Source organism: Lynx rufus, unplaced genomic scaffold, assembly GCF_022079265.1.
Source record: "Lynx rufus isolate CCGP_SWC_20201006 ecotype Redwood Valley unplaced genomic scaffold, mLynRuf1.p SCAF_4, whole genome shotgun sequence".
Lineage (NCBI taxonomy): Eukaryota > Metazoa > Chordata > Mammalia > Carnivora > Felidae > Lynx > Lynx rufus.
The window spans coordinates 119,139,398-119,160,375 of NW_025814856.1; the positions used below are offsets into that span (position 1 = coordinate 119,139,398).

Consider the following 20,978-nt stretch of genomic DNA (forward strand, 5'->3'; position numbering starts at 1 on the left):
TGAAGCGGAATAAGGCTGCCAGCTGAGATGAGCCAAAAAAAAAAAAAAAAATCCCCCCCCCCCCTTCACATCCACTCACACTCGCGCACTGACACGCTCTTTGCCATTGGTGTTGTTTGTATTTTGGAATTGAATTCCAGTGCAAGGAGAGGTTTCCCGATCATCACCCCTACCTTCTTCCTCCTCCCCCAACTATGCCTTTGGATGATTTGGTGGTGTTTTTTTTTTTTTTTTTCCATTTGTTTTTCTGTTTATTTTTTGGTTGTTGTTGTTTTTTGTGTTTTTGTATTTTTTTGTAAACCGCGTACCAATTTCTTCTCTGTAAACTCTGGAGACCTTACACAGGACGCTGAACAACACTCAGAAAGCCGCCGGGGTCTTCCCAAATATCATCTGCAGGCGTTCGGGGGTGATCAGAGAAAACAGGCACTTGTGCTATTGAGTTCCATTGCTTATTCTGCAGATAATACTGCCGCCGCCTTCAACAAAGACCTCATCTTCCCTTTGCCGCATGAAAAGGGGACATATCCCCTCACTTCGGAAAGACGCAAACATAGCATTATTTTGAAATACAGCCTCACTTGTCCCCTGCAGCGGGGTTTGCTCCAGCGATGGGGTACTTCGGAGACCAATTTGTTCAGCTGATCACTGTCTCTTTGACGTGGCTGCAAATGTTACCTTTCTTTTTCAATCAAAAACACAGCAGGGGGTACCATCTGTTTGGCACAGGCCTTAGCTCACTTCCCCAATGCCTTTTTGTGCAGATCATTTTACGTGGCAATTTGCTAAAATCTTTCATTCCTTGGTTTTGCTAAATATAACTTTCCAAAATGGGCTGTTTTCTCAGAATGTCAGCAAGACTCACAAATGAATGCAGTTTTTCCTCGAACGGCCAATATCAGATCAAATGGAGCATTTTTCAGGTTTTTTTTTTTTTTTTTTAATGAACAAATACCTCACTGTCATCTCATTGTTTACTTAAAAGCGACATGTTTACTGAGGATGGGGAAGTCACATTTACCCTGCTGAATTTCATTCCGCTTTCTTTGTTTGGCTTTTTACGGAGGTGCACTGTCACCAACAGAATAAGCGTGGCAATTTTTAAGACCCTCGGAGAGAACAGGTAAAGCAAATGCAGATACAGAGCAACCATATTAAATAGTCATTAGGAAACAACAGCTCGCAGGAAAGTGGTTAACTATCTTCCCCAGCTCAGATGCTGTTCAAAGCAATGAATCCCACCCCCTCCCCGGGAGGAACAGACGATCAGCACCACGCACTGAAGCCACAGGGATGTGCGTGGATTTCCGAGCGCTTTGTAGAATACAAATGAATTATCCTCATTCTTCTCCTAGCAGAGCATATAGGCCAGACCTCATTAGAATTCAATATCACTCTGCTTTTCTAATGTTAATGTACCAGTTATATAAGAAATACGGGGTGGGGGGGGTTCTTCCACAATTATGTTCAACATGATATCATAATTCTGAAAACTGGACGTAATCTTTGTTAAAGGAAATTATTGCATTTTACCATTTTATCTTGTGCTTCTAATGTAACTTAAATTCCCATTCTAATAGTGGAATATAAGAGGCCTTAATTCTTTGTGTCTCTCTTAAAGCGGCAGCGACCACAATACCAGCTTTATGGCTTTTTTTTTTTTTTTTTTAAATGCCGTGACTAAAGATCAGATTGTGAAGCCGCTGAGGCCGTGTCCCTGTGAAAGGAAACACAGCACATTACGTTAATAAACAACTGTAGGAGTGTTCTCCATCCAGGAATAACTCAGGGCATTAAGGTTTGCGGTCTTTTGTCTACAGTGCAGCAAGAAGTGTAATGAAAACAAAAACACCAACACATAAAAAATACAATTTATGCTCTTTTATCAAGCGAAGAAAAAGTTGGTTAACGTTTGAAAAGGGAGCAGTAATGTAAATTTATTGACAATTTTATTGTAATAATTAGATGTTTACACAGTCTGGACATTGTGGCTAAATCACTTCTAGCATGTTTATTTGCAGGGAGCTGTTTTCTGGGTACTGCTGCAGGTTCATTAAGAAGACAGACTGTATTCAGATTCAAAGAAACAACCACCTCCCCTTCTCCCCTTCTCTGTTTTATATTTACCAAAAAAAAAAAAAAAAAGAAAAGAAAAAAAAGGGCTACAAATAATGAAGTAAAATACAGAATTCCCTTCATAAAGAAAACAACTTCCCTCGTAGCCCTGAAATAGCTCGAAAATAAATCTTGTATTGAATATCTTAATGCAAAGCATTAGAGGGACCACCTTTAATGACTACAACTAGCTTTTAATACCTAGTATGTAAATGGCAATCTGGTTTTGACTAAGAATAAATTATAGCCCAGTATTAGGGAAGCTCTCCCCTCGCCTTTTTCTTCAAAAAACAAAACAAAACAAAACAAAACCCAGTATTTATTTTAGGCGAGAGGCTTGTCCTCTCAATATGTTTTAAATGAGAAAACCTCGTTAAGGGAGAAATATTTCTTTTAAAAGGAGTCTCAAATCTGATTAATGGATTAAAATTGCACATTTGAATACTTTTACTAAATTTAAAATCTCTACATGGCTCTCGTCCGTTAATTTTTTGTGCTTCTGTACTGATCTCAAACGTGTTGCTCTAATACGGGGCTCGTAATTTTCAAACCCGGCTCAAATGGAAATGACACATCTTCAGTTAGGCAAAAATAGCAATGAAGTACCAGGAAAATAAATTGTGAACAAAATAATCTTTAGAAAAGGTAGGAAATGAGAATAATTTTATAGCATGATCCGAATCCAATAACCAAAGCATATTCAGGGCAATTCTATCAATTTTTAAATTTTAAAAACTGTTTAAAAACTTAGCACTAAATGCTAAGCTATAATGTGTTGCGAGCCTTAGTATACTTCCATTAGAATTAAGTAGTAATCAATATACACTATTTATTGCTATCCGCCACAGCACCAGAAGCAGCAAAGGACGGTGTGCTAGCAAGTAAAAAATCTCTATTATAATTATTTAGGAAGAGGAGGAAGAGTTTTCAGAATGATCTGACTTATTTTAATCACAATTACCACAGTTCATTGTATGCCCAACTCTTTTCCTTGACCAAAATAGTCATGAAAGTACATTATGACAGGAAGACTTTCCCAGTAAAGCTTACGATGATAAGAGAAGCATTTATTTTAGAAAGCAGATAGGAACAGGTATACAATGCGACTATTTTTAAAGTTCATGGAATTGAATAATGGTTCAAAGTAATCAAGGAATCACATTGTAGAGCACTATCTTAAAGAGAAGTGCTAAAAATTAATTCTATGCTATAATGGCATTATTGGATATGTTGCTGGAATTCTATACTGCATAACATTATACATGATCACCGCTAGGCTAAAAAAATGGAATCTTCTCTGACGCTGTATGATAACAAATATATTTAATAATCTTAAATAAACTCAAACTTACTTTGATATCTACACTTCTAAGTAATTCAAGATATGAGAAATGAATTTTTAAAAAATCAGATCATGAAAGCCATTATTATTTGAAGGAATATGCTCAATTTTTTAGATAATTTAAATTATTTAAGAGTCCTTTGCATTTTTTATTAGCTTTGCCTAAAGTTATAACATTAAAGCATGAAGGTTACATGTAATAAGATTCCAGTTTGCCCTGATCTCCAGTCCCATATTTTCACAAACTTCACCCTGAGACTAGTGCTACTCTACAAGCCTAATTTGATCAAACCGGATGGTCTCATTCCTAGATATGCACCTGAAGAAAATGTTTAACTCCAAAGTGCGTATTCACAGGTGAACCATCAATGCTACCCCATCTGGAAGACACGGTTCATAAAGAGAGTAGATACTGGTCAAAAGGAACCTGTACCAAAATGTTCCTTAGAGTATTTGTTACAAAACAACATTCAAAGGCTAAGTTAAGTCCAACCAACTATGAACAACACACACCTAAAACCTATTATTCAGATTGATGGTTTTTTAATACCAAAAGAAAAGTTTAGTTTGACATTTTCCAGATGGAAGTTAACATCTCTGTTATTGAAACCCCGATTAACAGAAAGTAACCACAGCTTGGACAAACAGTGGCTTGATTCAAAAAATGCATTTAGGATTACAGGAGAATTCAATCCCAAACTCCCTGAGGATGGTTCGTGTTAATTCTCTCTGTAAAATAATAAAAGCAGCTGCCCACGAACATTATCCCAAACAGCAGCACAGCCAGGGCTGAGTGCTACAATTGTTTCCCCTCGCTTGCTTTTGGTGGGAAGGAGACATTTTTATTTTGACCCATTGCTTCATTTCAGTTCTCAAACCTCCAACACAGGAAAGCCCTATTTAACGCTGTCATTGGTCTGTCAAGTCACCTCCAAATATAACCTCACTTGAGCCCAACTACACCCTGGGAGGAAGAAAGAACAGTGCTGCTGGTATTTGCAGGCGAGGAAACTTATTCTAGGGCACAGTGCATTCGAGAACCGAAACTAGAATTTTGACCCCGATTCTAATGGTCTTCCTACTACCCATGCTCGGCTGGTGCAACTCTGTCCCCAACTGAAAGAAAAGGGTCTTTTTGCCTCTAATTTTTTTTAATGCTTATTTATTTTTGAGAGAGAGAGAGAGAGAGAGCATGAAGAAGGGGCAGAGAGAGAGGCAGACACAGAATCAGAAGCAGGTTCCAGGCTCCAAGCTGTCAGCACAGAGACCAATGAGGGGCTCGAACTCACAGACCGCGAGATCACGACCCGAGTCGAAGTTGGACACTTAAAGAACTCCGCCACCCAGGCGCCCCAGAGTCTTTTTCCCTAAAGGGGTAGGGGGCCACTCGGCTTTCTGAATGATGTTTTACCATAACTGGCAGCAACTCTAAAAGATAGTCACATCATTCACACACCTAATATTTTGGGTTTGGTTCCCCACACACTTAATTCAGTAGGTACAAACATTCCAGAAAGTCTCCAGAAATCAATCTTTTCGTCTGAACCAACACTGAAACCCTCTCGCCTACCTTCCCAACTGTACACTTTAAAAAATTAGATAGAAAGATAGAGAGATTCATTCCAGGGTGTGTGTGCACGTGTGCGTGTGTGTGTGTTACTCCCAGCTTATATTCAAGATAGTCTCCTAGGTTCAGATTTAACAAAATCAGAGAGCCTTTTTTTTTTTTTTTAAATGACTTAGGACACTGCTAATGATTTAAACTGCTAAGGACTGCACAAAGGTAAGGCTACCTGGGGCTGTTCTCCTTCCCTGAGTTTATGTCCTGTCTATTTTATTTAGACCCTGAGTTTTCTTGGAAAAGACTGCGACAATGCTGTTTGAAATGCCCCTAGCACACTGTTGGCACTTAAATGTAATTATTCAAAATGGAATCATTTAATTAGATAGGAAGAGAAATAGCAAGTCCTGAGATGATAATAAAGAATAAAGTAAATATGCTGACCGACTGAGGCAAAGCAACAGGAGGCAACAACACACACTCACAAGATAGCTACGTTTCAATTTCTCAATGCAGGACATACGTTAACGGGATAGACACACAGTTATATACCTTGCTTTTGCAGGTTCACGGAAAGCAGAGAACACGGCTGATATTAATAACTCCGTAGAGTGGTAAAGAATTCCACACATGATGCCTCATAGGACGGAGCTCCTTGGGAGAGTCTGAGGAAGAGGAGGAAAGTGGAGGAAGATGAACGAAGGGCAGACCACAAGGGTTTGAACTGGGAATTAGGAGTGAATCACATATCTGCCTGGATGGGACAGGTTATATTACACCAACTCGATCCACTTGGTGGGCAGCTGGCGAGCAAGACAATGCAAAGTCCATTGCTCCCTGTCCTGAGTACTAGGCATGGAAACATTTCAGAGTAGCCGATACAATGAAACACCCCTTGGAAACTGAACTTCAGTTCACCTTTTTTGGGCTACGAGACAGCCAATGGTGCAGGATGTACTCGACTATAAAAGGGCTCAATCTTACCCCTCCTCTGGCGAAACCGCAAAGCCCTAAAACGGATGTTAGTCTTAACTTATCTCCTATTCCCCCAGCCCTGCTAGCTTCCAATCCCTGACATACAAAAAGGTTTTTTTTTTTTTTCTTTTTCTTTCAAAGCATCTGTTCAAACAACAAAACAGAAGACTTTTTGGAGCCCTGTACAAGGTACCACGTAGGTGCCCAAGAAATAAGACCTCTTACTTAGAGTCGGAAAGACCAATAAAAGCTACAAAATTATACAAGTTTTATAATGAAGTTTGTTTATTGATTGTAAAAGGGCTGAACAGTTAATAATAATCCTTTAAACTGAAAAAAATAAAGATCCATTTACCACTCTCCCCCACCACCCCCCCCCCCCACACACACACAACTAATTAAAACTACTTAACTATTTGAGACAGAAGCAGCCACTTTAAAGACTTTTCTAAGGCTTTCCTGGCTGGTCAGTTGCCTTGGGCATTTCTTTTGAAGAGGTAGAGAGGATGAGAAAAGGTCGTTAGAGGCGCGTCCCTTTGGCCTGGTGTCCTCTCTCGGCTCTCTGCTGCCTTGACTATTTTCAGCTAGACTGGAAGTTCAAGGATAGAAATAGTCCTGTGTTAAAGTTTCTCCTTCATTGTGGATTAGCTGCTTCAGATTTGATACAGTCACCATGGGCTGCTTCAACTACTAAATGAGGCAAATTCTGCTGTCTGATGATCAATTCTTGAACTTTTCACATGCTCCAGACTACTTCATAAGAATGGTGCCATCGTCAGTAGTCAATATGCTTTTATTGAGTGCCTACTATATGCTAGAATTATGCATTTGGTTTGAATTTGTCACAGTACGGGGAAGCAGAATGTTGCTGCATTTAAGGGAGGGAGGCCGGTAACTTCCTACTCTGGACGTTGGGACAAATTACTTATGCTCAGTTTCTTAATCAGGAAAATGGGAATAAACAACAGATCTTACCTCATAGCGTTGCTAGAAGGGTTCAATGCAAAGCACAGAGCAAGACAAATAGTAAACAGTTACTGCTGGCTATTGTTATTGCTCATCAAATTGTTATTACTTCGACATGATAGTTAAAGAGCACGAGGTTTGCTAAATGGACTCCAGAGAGGGCTGGGAAGAGGGGCCAGCATGTGGCCATCTGCTCGTTTGTTGGAACTTTCTCCTTCTCTAATGTAGTCATTTTTAAATTTTTTTAAATGTTTATTTTTGAGAGAGAAAGAGAGAGCGTGAGCGAGGGAGGGGCAGAGAGAGAGGGAGACACAGAGTCTGAAGCAGGCTCCAGGCTCTGGGCTGTCAGCCCGGAGCCCGATGATGCGGGGCTCAGACCCGCCAACTGTGAGATCACGACCTGAGCCGAAGTCGGACGCTTAACCGACTGAGCCACCCAGGCGCCCCTAAAGCAGTCAATTTTAATTGGGGTACGTTGCTGTCAGGAATTTTCTCCTCGGAGAAAAGGACACTTGGCGCAAACTGCCACTCAAGCTACCAAATGGCACCTGCTTTCGCGCTAGCAGGAGTGATATGTTTATATTACGAAGTTGAGGCCAATAAACAGAAAGTAGACGAGTGCTGTTCTCTGTTACCTCTCTGAGCAATGGACATTGAAAAAAGTGAAAAGGGAAAAGACAGTAACCCAGGAAAACACTTTCCAAAGTTTCAGTGTCAAGAAAAGCGCCTAAGGAATGGGCATTTGAGGGGCCCCTGGGTGGCTCAGTTGGTTAAGTGTCCGACTCTCAGTTTCGGCTCAGGTCACGATCTCACGGGTTCAAGTCCCACGTTGGGCCCTGTGCTGACAGTGTGGAGCCTGCTTGGGATTGTCTCTCTCTCTTAAAATAAATAAATAAATAAATAAATAAGAAGTGGGCATTTGAGACGATTTCTATTTTCACCTTTGCCAATATTCACAAGTTGACTTGCTGAGCTTCCCACCTCCTTCCCACCATCACAGACCTAACCTGGGCACTGGTATGACTAAGGCTACTTTCCACATTTATGGTTCCTTTCATCTCGGGGAGTCAAAGCATTCCAGTTGACGTAATAATACAAGAAATAGGGAGTAAAGATTAAAAAAAAAAAAAAAAAAAGAAGACCAGAAAAATAAGTTATGGTTGGATTGGGCAACCACAGTGCAACTTCCCGCTTTCCGAAATTCCTTTTTGATCCATTCAAGGCCACAGCTTCCAAGGTCAGAAGGCCTCTCTGACGTCGGCCAGGTGGAATCCAAGCCAGCTGCCATTCGGAATGTAATGGAAAGTGAAACTAGATCACTTGCCCCACGCTGCCTGGGTCGGCTGTGCCTTCTTTAAAAGAGTTACGACGAACAGCAAAGGCAGGCAGGAAACCTCTGAAGACGAGCGGCCACACTCAACTTTGTTTTTTACCATCTCCCTCAATTCTGTTGCCACCGATCAAATCCAGTCCACTTGTTGATAGTGTTATGGGGACAGTGAAACTACTTTTAAAGACTCAGTAAAAGGGACTGATCTTTTGATGGAGAGAATGTTGTCGGTCAGAAAGCTGAAGTATTAACTGATGGAGGCATTTTCTCTACGAGGTGGAGAAGTCAGGCTCTTGTCTTCTTAAATCTCAAGTCTTGAGAGAACGGTAGGTTGCCAAATCAGTTAATTAACAAATATTTACTGGACACACACCATATACTCTGAAGTACCATGCTGGCAATAAATCCTGGGTTTGTGTCCAACTAATGATAGAGCAGATTCTACTAGGGAAAAAAAGAAAAAGCTCTTCAAACCTGGAGTTAATGAAATGTCATTCCATGTTACTGTGACCATATAATTTTCTGAGTAGTTACCTCATCCCCGCAAAATGTTATACAATCAGGGGTTCTAACGGCTATTCTAGAACTCAGCTAGAAGGTGGGGACCGGTATATGTAGGCTGAAGCTGCGGATGTCTAGACATTCCTTGTTCCCACACCAGAGAATAAACTGTTTAAATTACGCATTTGAGTGTAGGTTAAGTTGGTAGAAAGATACTTTAATAATACGCTATTTGTTTCTCTGTATTTTGGAATACTCGGGATTTGAGTCACAAACTAAGCCATTTTAACAAATGTTTTTATGTTACGGATACTAATTATATTCCTTCGACCTCTGAGTCAAGTTTTCTATGGCTTGACCATGTTTTAATCTCTAACACCTCCTTCTTTACCCTGTAGCTTTTCAATACTCTCGACTCTCTTGAACTCAAGAGACGTAAAAGTGATTTCTATACAGATTGTGTCTATAATTCTATTCAACTGAAATACAAACAACCGATTTATCCACATTTTAGAGGTACTCTTTCTTGAGTTAGAAATTTTTGCAACACTTTGCTCGGTCTCACTGGTGAAGTTCAAACTTTTAGACCACACGTATGCTAAGGTCAGTTTCCCTATGGTGGCTGAAATGCAATTCTGGATCTCTACTATAGAACTCAGTTCTGGGTTCTGCATTTAATCATGACCCTGGAAGGTACCAGCCTCTATGACGTGAACAGCAATAGTTTAGGCAGGAGAAATTACAGGAAATTAGAAATCATTCGAACTATGGGGGAATCTTAACTGGAAACATTTTAGGAACAACTGAATGAAATCTCCACTCTTCATCCTATCTCCACACTGATAGCAACCCACCTCCCACATGCATAGATTTCACTTACAGATGGCTGAAAAGTAATTTTCTATGGTCCTACGATACTTTATGTAATTATCTGTAATTAAATGAACACAAGGTAAAAATAGTCAACTGAAAATAATATAAAGTATTCAGAACAATTACGAGGCTAAGCGACGTTTTTCATAAGAGAAAGGGTCACATGCAACAAAGTGGCAAAAACAGAATGGAGTGAGCTGTGGTTAAGTGTAAATCCTATAGCAATGAAAGTCATTTGTATTATCCTTACTTCTTTGAATAAATTCAGATGACAGCTCTATTTCATTTCTTCATTCAGTTTGGAGGCCAGATGGCATTAGAATCATTTACTTCACCTTGTTGTGCTTAATTACTACAATCAACACACTATTTTCCAAATTAATCATAACAAAGTAATTTCATTAGTAACACAGCAGGCTGTTGAATTATTAGCATCATAACAGTTTGCAAACAATTAAACTTTATTTGAACCTTAAAAATTTGCAGAGTGGAACATTATTGTAAGATCTAATGGCAATAGAGTACAAATTCAGTACAGAGCAAATAATCAAGCAAAATGCTATATAAAATATGACTTACAATCACCTTTGAAAAAAATTAGCTCTCTAACTGTTCATAGAAAAACAAATAAAAGCTAAGCAAACATAATGAGAACATAGCAATTAGCATATTTTCTAACAAGCCATGTTGTTTAAATTCACATTAATGATATTATTATGATCTTGAAGAGAGTGTGATATATTGTCAAGGGTGTAAAGAAAACTTTCTCCCTGGTAGTATACAAATGATTTTGCCAAATGAATACAAAGGAGTCATGCATTGAAAGTAATGATTATTTTTCTTATCACTCTAATTTTAAATCTTTCGCTTCCCTTCCTATCTCCCACCTATATTCAAGTTAAACAAGAACAAAGGCCAGAGCGGCTCTGGACAGAAGTTAACACTTTATTTCTGTATTGTCACCATTCACAGAGACTATCTAGCTTGGAATTGTTGGTCATCAGTTGGCAAAGGACTCCCTCTCCTGGATTAACTGTAAAAGGAGGCAAAACTCTTTTACATGCTTTACGTTCAGCTCCAGTTTGTGCCCGAGTGGGGGAGGGGCTGCCCAGTGCTTTGGTATGTGATGAAAAGCTGCTGCCACCTACTGGCCGAGCAGGAAAATCTTCCCTTCAACCAGAAGCATGAAACCTGTATCCATTACCAAAATTACATTTTCAGGGGAAACCCACGACTGCTTTTGCTTGTCATCTCTCAGGCTTTGAAAAGCAGACCACTAAATTTGTCTCCAGTTGTCTCATCTATGCTGAGATGATTTCAACCTGCTCCAACGGATCTCTATTAGGAACAGATTAACGAGTGCACAAATTCATTTCCGAAAGCTTTAACTTGACAACGTCTAATTTATGTAAACTAGACTTGACCCACAATCCCTAAAACTAAAATATAGACTTCATCACATTTGAAATCTGATGATCACAGTATTGAGAAGATAACGTTAAATTTAAGCTCTGAAATATTGCTTATAAATAGTTTTATATAAATAAAGGGGGGTTTCAATTCATTCATGGTTAGCATCTTTACCTTTATAAAACAAACATCTGAAGAGTTCAACAAAGGTGGTACCCCCCAATCAATGATTCAAAATTACATGAGTCTATCCACATCAAATAATTATCCAATCAGCAGGACATTTTGATATGTATCAAGGCCACACTGCTACCTTGTTGGCATTTAAAATAATACCCTTGATTTCAAATATACATGGAAAGGTAATGTAATCGTTCCACAAATCTTGCTCCAGCCGCACAACATAGACCTCCAGTGTCGGCTAACCCTACCTTTCCACTCGCCTGTTGGTACGTGTTCCCACCATGATTTCTATGCTCTCCTCTCTGAGCCCTTCCTTTTCCTTTCACTGCTCTGAGAAGTGTGAGACTCAGAGAGACTCAGATCTGGGGTTCTACTGTTCTGTGCTGGGACTTTAACAGCACAGCAGTGATCGGGCAGGATAAGGCAGCGCTCCGTTAGGTCTCCTTACTTTCAAACTACATACGGAGACTCTTTAGGCCATTGTATTACACAGAATGGGCTTTCTTATGAATTTTTTATTTTATTCCATTTAAATACAGAACGGTGGTGGAAAACGTTGGCAAGTCCGTCATCTAATCAGGATGTTTGTTATTGAGAAAGGGCTCGGCATGGACCGTGGTTCTGGTCCGCATGTGTCACAGGTGTCCGTGCACTGCCATCGGGAAGCCTGTCATCTTTTCTTTCTTGTGGCTATATTTAACACGAAGGAAACTTGCCAATCAGTAAGATTCTTTCATGAAAATATGTTACTACTGTGTGAAAGATAAGTACTAAGATGGTTAACAAAGCCACATTCTTTAGATAGCATCTACCAGAAGTTGGCATGATATACTCAATTCAAATTTCTATGAAATTACGTATTACACTCTAAAATATAATTGACATCCAACACAAAGAGGAATTACAACCAATAATGAAAGTAGCAGGGACTGTGCAGTACATAGAAATTATGCTGAATTCTTCACACAAATCAAATGAGTAAATAAAAACTACATTTATTTCTTAGCAAAATAGCAACAGGTACAAGTTTCCTGCCTGCATCTAATTTACACTAATATTCTTTATTTAATTTCACATCAGAGGAATATTATAATGAATGCATAAAATAACAGTTAAAGACAAACGTTCAATAAAACACAAAAAGGTTATGAGCTGCCACGCAGGCTTTCGAGATGATTCTAAATCCAAAGCATTTACTGACTAGCAGAAGAATCTTCCTTTTCTGCAGGCAGAAAGGGAAAGTTGCAGCTTAATTTTTTTCTTCAGTTGAAATGTTGATTTTTCCTGCTTAGAAAAAAAATTACATTTTTAGCCAAGGAAAAATGAACATTTTGTCAATTCAGCTCCTCAGAAAGGCCGTAAAAAGTGATACTTTACTAAAGAGGAGAAGGTTTGGGAAAACATCCAGTTGTTAGCAAAGGGACTTTCTCTAAATAAATCTATTTCCAAAGTAAATTCTATGAAGTTATTTAAAAATCAAACCTGATTTAAAAAAAAAAAAGATGATGATGATGATGGGGGAGGCATGATCTTGGTGCTATCAGAAAACTACAAAGACTTTTTAAAAGGCAAAGACTCATAATGCAGAGACCAAGAGAACATATGAGCTATTACAGAATATTGGATTAAAATGTACTTACCCAGGACTCTCAAATATCATACATCTCCATTATGTAGGCTTTCGGCACCAAGCCAATGGCTCCCTTCATTTCTCCTACCCACCAGCCATATCTATTGTATTCCTAATTGAAAACAATATGCAATATTAACCTTTAGACTGGTATAAATACAATGTCGTTTATATGCAACTTCTTAGAAATGTTATTTCTTTTTATAAACTTACACGAGCTTGAGCTGCAAATTGAAACATTTTAATCTTTTTTTTGTTTGTTTCTGGACACTTAAAAATGCTGTTAGGCAAAGATTTAAATTAACGTATAAGACAAAGCCTGTTTATGACTCCGTACAGAACACAGAAACAGTCACTTGGGATAAGAACTTAGCAAATGAAACTACATGAGGAAGTCAGTTCCCTGGGCCCATTTCCCTTCTCCCCCCCCCCCCCCCCACACACACAGACACACACACAGACGCATGCACGCACAGGCAAGCACACTCGTGGCCTGGGAGACAACTTTTCTACGCAAACACCAGCTCTAGATGCTACAGGGTTATAGCCAAGATCCTTGGGATACCATCTTTGCCTTCAAGAAGCTTATCATCTAGCAAGGAAAGAATTACTTTTTCACAATAAACTAATTCCTACTAAACTCATATGACTAAAGATTATTTAGAATGTAGAGCTACGCCTCCTCTTAAGAAAAATCTAATACGTGTGTATAGACATTTTAAACAGACAAATGAAAGAATAAGAAAACACTAATAATATCCACAAATATTTGTTTTACAAAATAATTTTCAAAGGCTTCTTTTAAAAAGCTTCCCTAAGGCATTTGTTATTGCTTTCAACTAATCATAAACTTCATCAGATAAAGGATGGGTGGCAGGAATTTAAAGGTGGTGTTAGAGTCACCCTTACAGTAGAAGATCAATAAGAAATAAAGGATCTCAAGTTATAAAGGCAAAATATTCATCTAGCTGTAAAAAAAGAGTGATTGATGAGTCACTTCTGCGTTTACTTTGCAACGTGAGATAAACCTGTACCTGCGTTTCTCCCCTTTGCCTCCACTGACAGATACGACACTGCTTTAAGCATTACGAACACTCTGTAACTGGTCTCATATGTCTGCCAGATTGACTAATGTATTTTTATCTCAAATTTATTTATGTTTAGTGAGATACAAACAAAGTAAAATGAATTACAAGTTTCAAGAATAATATCTTCCAAAAGCAATACTCGGCAAAAGCATTGTAGGACCCAAATTTAATTTTTCATGGAAGATAAATTTTTAAAATCAATCCCCAAAGTAATTCAATAGGCTATGATTTTCCAACATCTGAGTCCTAGATAAATGTGCATATGCATATTGAGTTACAGGTGGGGAGGGAATATTCAGACTAGCACAGACTTCACATTTGTATTGATTAGTATGCTATTGACCAGCTGAAAGGAAAATCATACAATTCTTCAATACAAATGTAAAAACATTAGCATGTGTGTATTGATAATGTGGTCTATCGATAGAACACAGGATTAAAACCTCTATGTGCTTTTTAAACAGTGGGTTGTACAAGAATTAGGTTTATTGGAAGAAAAAGGTGGAAGGAAAATATGAGATGGGGGGGTAAGGCTAACCCTGTACTTATTCTCAAGAGGGCACAGCTCTGGTTAATGAAGACGGAGGGCTCAAGGTTTTAAGTTTAAAAGTTCAACGATAGTGTGAATTTAGTGGATAAAACTATCTAAAAGCAATGAAAATAGTCTGATGCCCGAACTTAGTGATAATGACTATAATCTACATGGGACATATTTATCAGAAGAAAACACCAACTTACTGAAAGCTATGATTAGCAGCCATTATATCTTAATAGGAACCTAATAAAACTGCCCTTTTCAATTTTTAAGGCAATGAATACAATTAGAGCCTAATGCTTAACAAAACAAATGTATTTAACCTTCCAGAGGCAAAAGGCCTACACTGTAAGATTTCAAAGTGGATGGTTAACAGGGTAGGTCTGAGTATGAAAGCTCTTACCCAATGTCAATGTAAGACTTTAAAAAAAAAAAAAAAAAATGAATATTTGTAAAGAGCAAGGGAACCAGCGCCCCCAACAGGCAGACAGAGAACATATTCAACGAGAGGGCATATTAAGACCCAAATCGGCTTTCAGAGACTAGCACTCAATCTGGGCTTCCAGGTTTAAATTCAAATACAAACAAGAATGCTCATGTCATTTTATAATATTCCACTTTGGTTATAATCTGTACTCTCAACTGAGGGCATATCATCATTCTCAAAAAGCTCACTCACATCCAAAGTTAAGAAAATGGATTTCCAATGCATCATTTCACCAAAGGACCAATGACACACTTCACACTTGAGAGAATTCTGCCTGATGGTCACTGGCCAGATTCATTAAATAGAAAGTGCCCTCGAAAACAGGGGGGAGGGGCTTATGCAGCTGCAAACAAATCCCTTGCAAGTAACATTCTAGGAAAAAATAAAGTTTCAGACTCAAAATTATCTTAAATGCTTCACTTAATTTAAAACAATGCAAAAGCATATGAAATTTGCTCATAAAAGTTTTCTAAACTATCACAGGTTTAAATCAGAAAAGGGTAAAAATAAAAACCAGAACGTTCATTACTTTACATTTGTAAAGGATTCCACAGAACACTCCTGTGTGGAATTAAGAGGCAAGATAAAATACAGTGAGGTAAAAATCTAGGAGGCAAATTTATGGATTTACACTGTGGCCATTAGAGTATGTCGACAAGATTGCAAACACAGAAGCTTTTACTTTTATCATTACCATCCTCTGTATGAGCCTCTTGAGCAACATGAATCCCAATTAAACCATTTGCAGCCTATAAATTGGAAAGAAGATGCTTTGGAGTACGGTATTCTAAACTTGAGCCTCAAGATTCAGTATCCTACGAGCTTTCCTTCTGAAGAAGCAGATCTGCCTCTCTGCCTCCCCTGTTTGCCGTTCCCAAATAAATGTGATTCCAAATGATGTATTACTTACAGTGGAAAGAATGCAATCCAGACAATGTTGTCTTACCGTCCACGTGCTAATTATAGTATTGTTCTAAAAGTCGCGGGTGGGTCGTTTAAAAAAAAAAAAAATCAACAACCCTCAAACCTTAGCTTGTTATTAAACAACAAAAAAGAAAGAGACAAAAAACCACTCCAGGCTGCCATCTAAATCTCTGAAAGGTTAGGAAACATCATGGCATCTTTATGGCACACGAGATCTCAGGTACGAGAAGGCCTGCCATCTGGTATCCCTCACCCTACTCGGCTCTTAACATCAACTGAAATGCTAACATAGGCAAGTGGCTGTGCTTCAGGAGGACTGATAAAATAATGAAGAGTCCTTTAATCTACAGGAAACCATTCCAGTCAATTTATAAGAAATATTGCATCCCTTTGTAGGACGTGTAATTATTTTCTATTAATCATGTGCTATAAAGCTACATTATGCGGTTATTCTGTTATCACTAGAAAGAGGCCTGCAGTCAGCTTCTGACAATGTTAGGTAATTACTAACACAAAGCTTCTTTCTCCTCCCGTACTAATGCTATCAAGATCCAGAGGTGTGGCGATGCTCACTGTATAAAAATAGTACTCAAAAGAAATTCAGTATCTGCAAGATGGATGGCTTCCAGGCAAAAGGCAATGTGGCAGGCGAGGAAGCAAAAAAAGCCAAACTTGCCCAATAACCCGGGAAAATAATCGTAAAGCGGCACTGCCCGGTTGTGCTCTCACCCCTGTTTTCCATTTTCACGCCGTTGAAACAGTTTTTTATTTGTTTTGTTTTGTAGTAAAATGTGAGGCTTCGACTAATAGTTGTTAAGCAACAAACAAAAGCGATTATGTAATAAGCAGGGGGAGAGGGCTCGTTTTGATCACGTGAAACCGACTGTACCTGACATGACAGCGGCCATATGCCCATGTTTACTCATTCGCTAAATCTTCGCTCTCTGCCTGTTGATTATCTTACACTTAAATACTTAAATAAGGCCCCAGCGTTCACTTAAATCCTTCTCAGCACCGTGATTCTCATTTCTCAAGTATGTTCATCCGCTTTCTGCAAACCATGAGGTGAAAGAATGTCACCTTAACAGAAACTTGAGACACTAATAAGATTCTGTGATGCACTCCCCTTTCCAGACACTAGTTACCAATCTGTTTGAATGCAATGGGTGAAAGACTGTGCGTGTGTCCTGTCTCCCAAACATACATCTGTGCTTCGAAACTAGCCTTTTGCAGAAATGAAGTTAATTTTATTCACAAATGTAAAATGCATCAGGTTTCGGAGCCCGTGGGCTTCACCGCTGTTTTCCAACTGTTCACTGTGATAGTCTCGATTTTTCATAAACATTGTAGGAGTATGAAAACCAGATACCCATGCAAAATACAGAATTACTTTCTTCAAGGGTACCTGTTGGATCTTTTCCTTTTTACTATCTCCAGTTAGAAACTTTGGAAGAATCCCTTCATTTCTCCTACATCCATCATTTCATCCCTTAAAGTGCACGACAGGAACCTGACAACCTCAGTGTTTCACTATTACTATCTACACATGAACTCCTTGAATCTTCATCTCCTAAGCTGATAAATGAGGAAACTGACACTAACACTCTCTAAGGTCCTCCGTGATGCCTGAACACCACCCTCCGTAAACCTGCTTTAAGACACCAAGTCTCTTAGTGGCTTGTGGAAATCAACCTCATTACTTTATAATTCACTACACAGGTGTGACTTTGAATTACGCTAATTTGAAGAATCACTATTTTTTTTTCCTCCCTGCACTGTGCACTCCATTTTTAAAGCAGGAGAGATACAGGACAAGCAAAGGAGCTGATAGTAGGAATTCAATTCTTACAACAAATTTTAGTTTATATTCCAGAGTCAAGACTCATTTAATTCAAGTTTCTACACAGTCCACATTCACAATACCACACAGTAAAAACTGCTATTCAGACTGATGAGTCAAAGATACTGGTAGGCAAAGAAAAGGTCAAATCATATTCGGTAGAAAGTGGCCTCTGTACCCAGTTTATTTCACCGACCTGTACAAGACTCTGTTAAGTGTTCTCCAGCTTACCCACCTGTCTCTATTCCAACTGTCGCCACTCTGGTTCAGACCTTCATCACCTCACCCTGGGTTACTGCATCAACTCTGCCTCTCTGTTCTTCCCAGAAACTGCCTTGGTCAGTTTCAAGAACTGCTCGGGAACTCACACCAGCTCCCCGGTGCGGTAACTGCAAACTCCTCAGCTCTGCTCCCTCCTGCCCTGCTGGCAACAGTCTCTCACTGCTCCGGTCCACACAGTCCAACCTTCCACCCATTCCTGCTTCTGCACGCGGTGCTCTCCTCCCCAGGGAACGTCTCCCCTTCCTCACCCAAATCCTAATCAGCAACCAACACCCAACTCAAGTTACCTAGCTGTCGTGACTTTTTCTCCAAATTATTTAGTCCACGCTTACGTCTCTCATTCCAAGCTGAGCATTTATTCCTCATTTTATGTACTTTAGGTCTGTTCCTTCAACTAAAATAAAGTACAGACTCACTGAGATCACGGCAATATCTTACTTGATCGGTCTGCCCCACAATGTATAAAAGGTGTTCAATAAATACGGACTGGATGATGCCACACTCATTTTAGATGATGCACCAGTCGACAATCCTAGACATCTTCCTAAGAAGTGTGATTTCCAATAGGTCTATCTCTTCCTTCGTGTATGTTAGATATACTTGAAGAATTTTAGTAATGACTAAACAAACTTTTGTTCTGAAGCGCATTCAGCTTCTCAGTCTGAAGTATGTCGTTCCTACTTGTGGCTGGCTGCTGTCCACCCCGTTTTCCAATGAGCTGTACAGGAGACCTTATCTAAAGAGTTTAGATTCCACCTGTAGAAAGAAAGAGATCTGTCCCCCTGCTGAACTGGGACCAGGTAATTCCAGTTCTATGAAGAAACAAATTGAGGTGAATGTATTGTATGTATGGAAGAGGTTAAGACGGAACCCTGTAAAGGCAGAAACAGTGTGGCAGGTGTAAAGGAAAATCTACTGGGTTTTACGTCCTGATTATTCTTGCGACGACCTTCCCAGAATTTCCAGAGTCTCGCCCCCTAGCTTTTTTACTAATTAGGTATGGAACCCTGGGCCATCCCCAAGTTTTTTAGGGATGATTTTTTGGGTTTATATTTATGGCACTCTCGGAGACTCCACAATAATCCAGTTATGTACTTAACATAAATCAAGAAGTCTAATGGTGACACATTTGGACCCTCACAGAACTGCCTTTATGAAGTGTCATATTTACTCTAAAATTTTTTGTTGAGGGTATTATCTGTCACTGTTGTACTTGTCATATAAAGTTGTTAAGGTCAGATAATCAGTGAAGATTCTAGAAATTCTAGTGGAGATTTTTTTTTTTTTTTTAAAGTAGCCAGATCTGGGAAAAGCCAAGATCCCTCCTTTTTGATTAAAAGGGGTTATTAGCTCCTTGTCTCTCCCTTTTGTAGTCTGGCTGCTGAGAAGCTCCAGGCTGTGTTGTTAGTTCAAGTGCCCAAACTCCAGTCTTTTAAGGTCTCCACAGGGGTAGTCATTTCTTCCTTGGGTCTTTTATTTATTTTCCCCAATTACACTGAGCCTTGAGATTTCCTCACCTATAAAGCAAAGCACTAGCACTAAGGTTTCCTTAACTCTATGATTCTATCATTCTAAATTGTTTTAAGAAGGTCAGGATTATTTCCTATTTTTACCTGTATTTTCACAAACACAAATAAACATATATCTGCCATACTATTAGGTATCAGGGATATAAAAATACTTAAGACACAGTGTCTGCCTCAACGAGTTCAGGGTGGAGAGAGAGAGAAATGGAAACTCCTAGTCCCCACTTAGATGTAGCAGTGTAAAAAGAGAAAACTCCAGGGTCAGACCTGCACTGATTCCAGGAGAAGGTACTTTCTAGTTGGTGTCCTTGGGTGATTCACATAACAACCTTGCTGGGCATCACTTTCCGACTCTGGAAAATTAACACACCGTAACACCATAGGGTTATCTAATGATCAGATGAGCGAAAGCATACCGAGTGCCTAGAACGGGTCCTTGTGGGTACGCAACAAATTCTTTTTGTTGTTGCTGTTCCCTCCCTCTCCCTTCCCACTAATGGGTATAGGAAAATGCCAGAGCAACGAAAAAAGTGTGTTGGAGTGCACTCCAAGGCAATCTGATTATGAGCGGTTCTCTACCCTGCTCTTCCAAAGGGAATGTGGCCTGTAAAGGGATGAGGGGGGGAACATCTCAGAGGAGTGAATGCTGCTATATATATATATGTTAAGGGGGTTCCTGAGTTTTTGGGGTGGGGGAGAAGAAGCGCCTAAGAGATCATGGACTTTTCAATTTAGGATTTAAAAAAAAAAATTATCAACAAGGTGCTGTCTTTCAAGTCGTTTTGTTTTGCTTCTGACAGACCCTGGCTTATTCCACGCAGGATTAAAGCGCACAGGCCTTGCAGCCCATAACAGCCCCTGCCACTTCCGCCCACCCTGCATCTCGGACGCTGCCTGCTGGTTTTTCCTTGACCCCTCCGGCTTATTCTGAGCCTCCCAACCTACTTTCCAGAATCACCTCCCCGCTTTCATCTGTCAACATTTTCCTGAAACGCTCCTTCCATTTGAGGTCAGAGAACACAGGGAAGGACTTGAATGTGTTGTCCCCACCTAGATAACGAGAGGAGTCCCACGAGTGGAACCAGACTGTCTCCTGAGGGAGGGGCGGGTGTGAGCAGAGCAGGTCTACCCGGCCTCACTGTGTACCCGCAACACTCCCGTATCGACAGCACGGAAACTAAATGCCACCAGACCCAAAGAGACACGGTCACAATACAGCTACTCCTCCTCCTTCCCCAAAGGCTGGAAGACATAACCACATTTTGGGAACTAGCTGAGCATCAACAACGTTATGTCCTATATTGAGATGTCCTAGTTATTGTTCAGCAGTTGGTTATGCTATTTGTGGCACGCGGGGGCAGATGGTCACGGAGGGAAAATGAAGACACCTGAAAAGTAACTCTGCCAGCA

The 20,978-nt window shown here is 39.6% G+C and overlaps 1 protein-coding gene and 1 long non-coding RNA gene across 5 annotated transcripts in view; both read right to left on the bottom strand.

Annotated features, from left to right (window-relative positions):
• The window catches only part of LOC124525166 (uncharacterized), an 85,843-nt gene extending 78,588 nt beyond the window's left edge, over positions 1-7,255 (bottom strand). For all 3 annotated transcript variants that reach the window (XR_006965395.1, XR_006965394.1, XR_006965396.1), the window contains exons 1-2: positions 6,407-7,255; positions 5,571-5,683 (exon numbers count right to left, since the gene is read on the bottom strand). This is a non-coding gene — a long non-coding RNA (uncharacterized LOC124525166). The remainder of the gene's footprint in view (positions 1-5,570; positions 5,684-6,406) is intronic.
• Positions 7,256-10,106: 2,851 nt separating this feature from the next.
• The window catches only part of SKAP2 (src kinase associated phosphoprotein 2), a 181,428-nt gene continuing 170,556 nt past the window's right edge, over positions 10,107-20,978 (bottom strand). The window contains exons 12-13 of one of the 2 annotated variants that reach the window (XM_047094496.1): positions 12,897-12,998; positions 10,107-12,540 (exon numbers count right to left, since the gene is read on the bottom strand). In XM_047094496.1, coding sequence (XP_046950452.1) covers positions 12,906-12,998 — 93 coding nt within the window. In that variant the 3' untranslated portion in view covers positions 10,107-12,540; positions 12,897-12,905. Of the gene's footprint in view, positions 12,544-12,896; positions 12,999-20,978 lie in introns of both variants that reach the window. The other variant, XM_047094495.1, reaches the window with a different exon arrangement.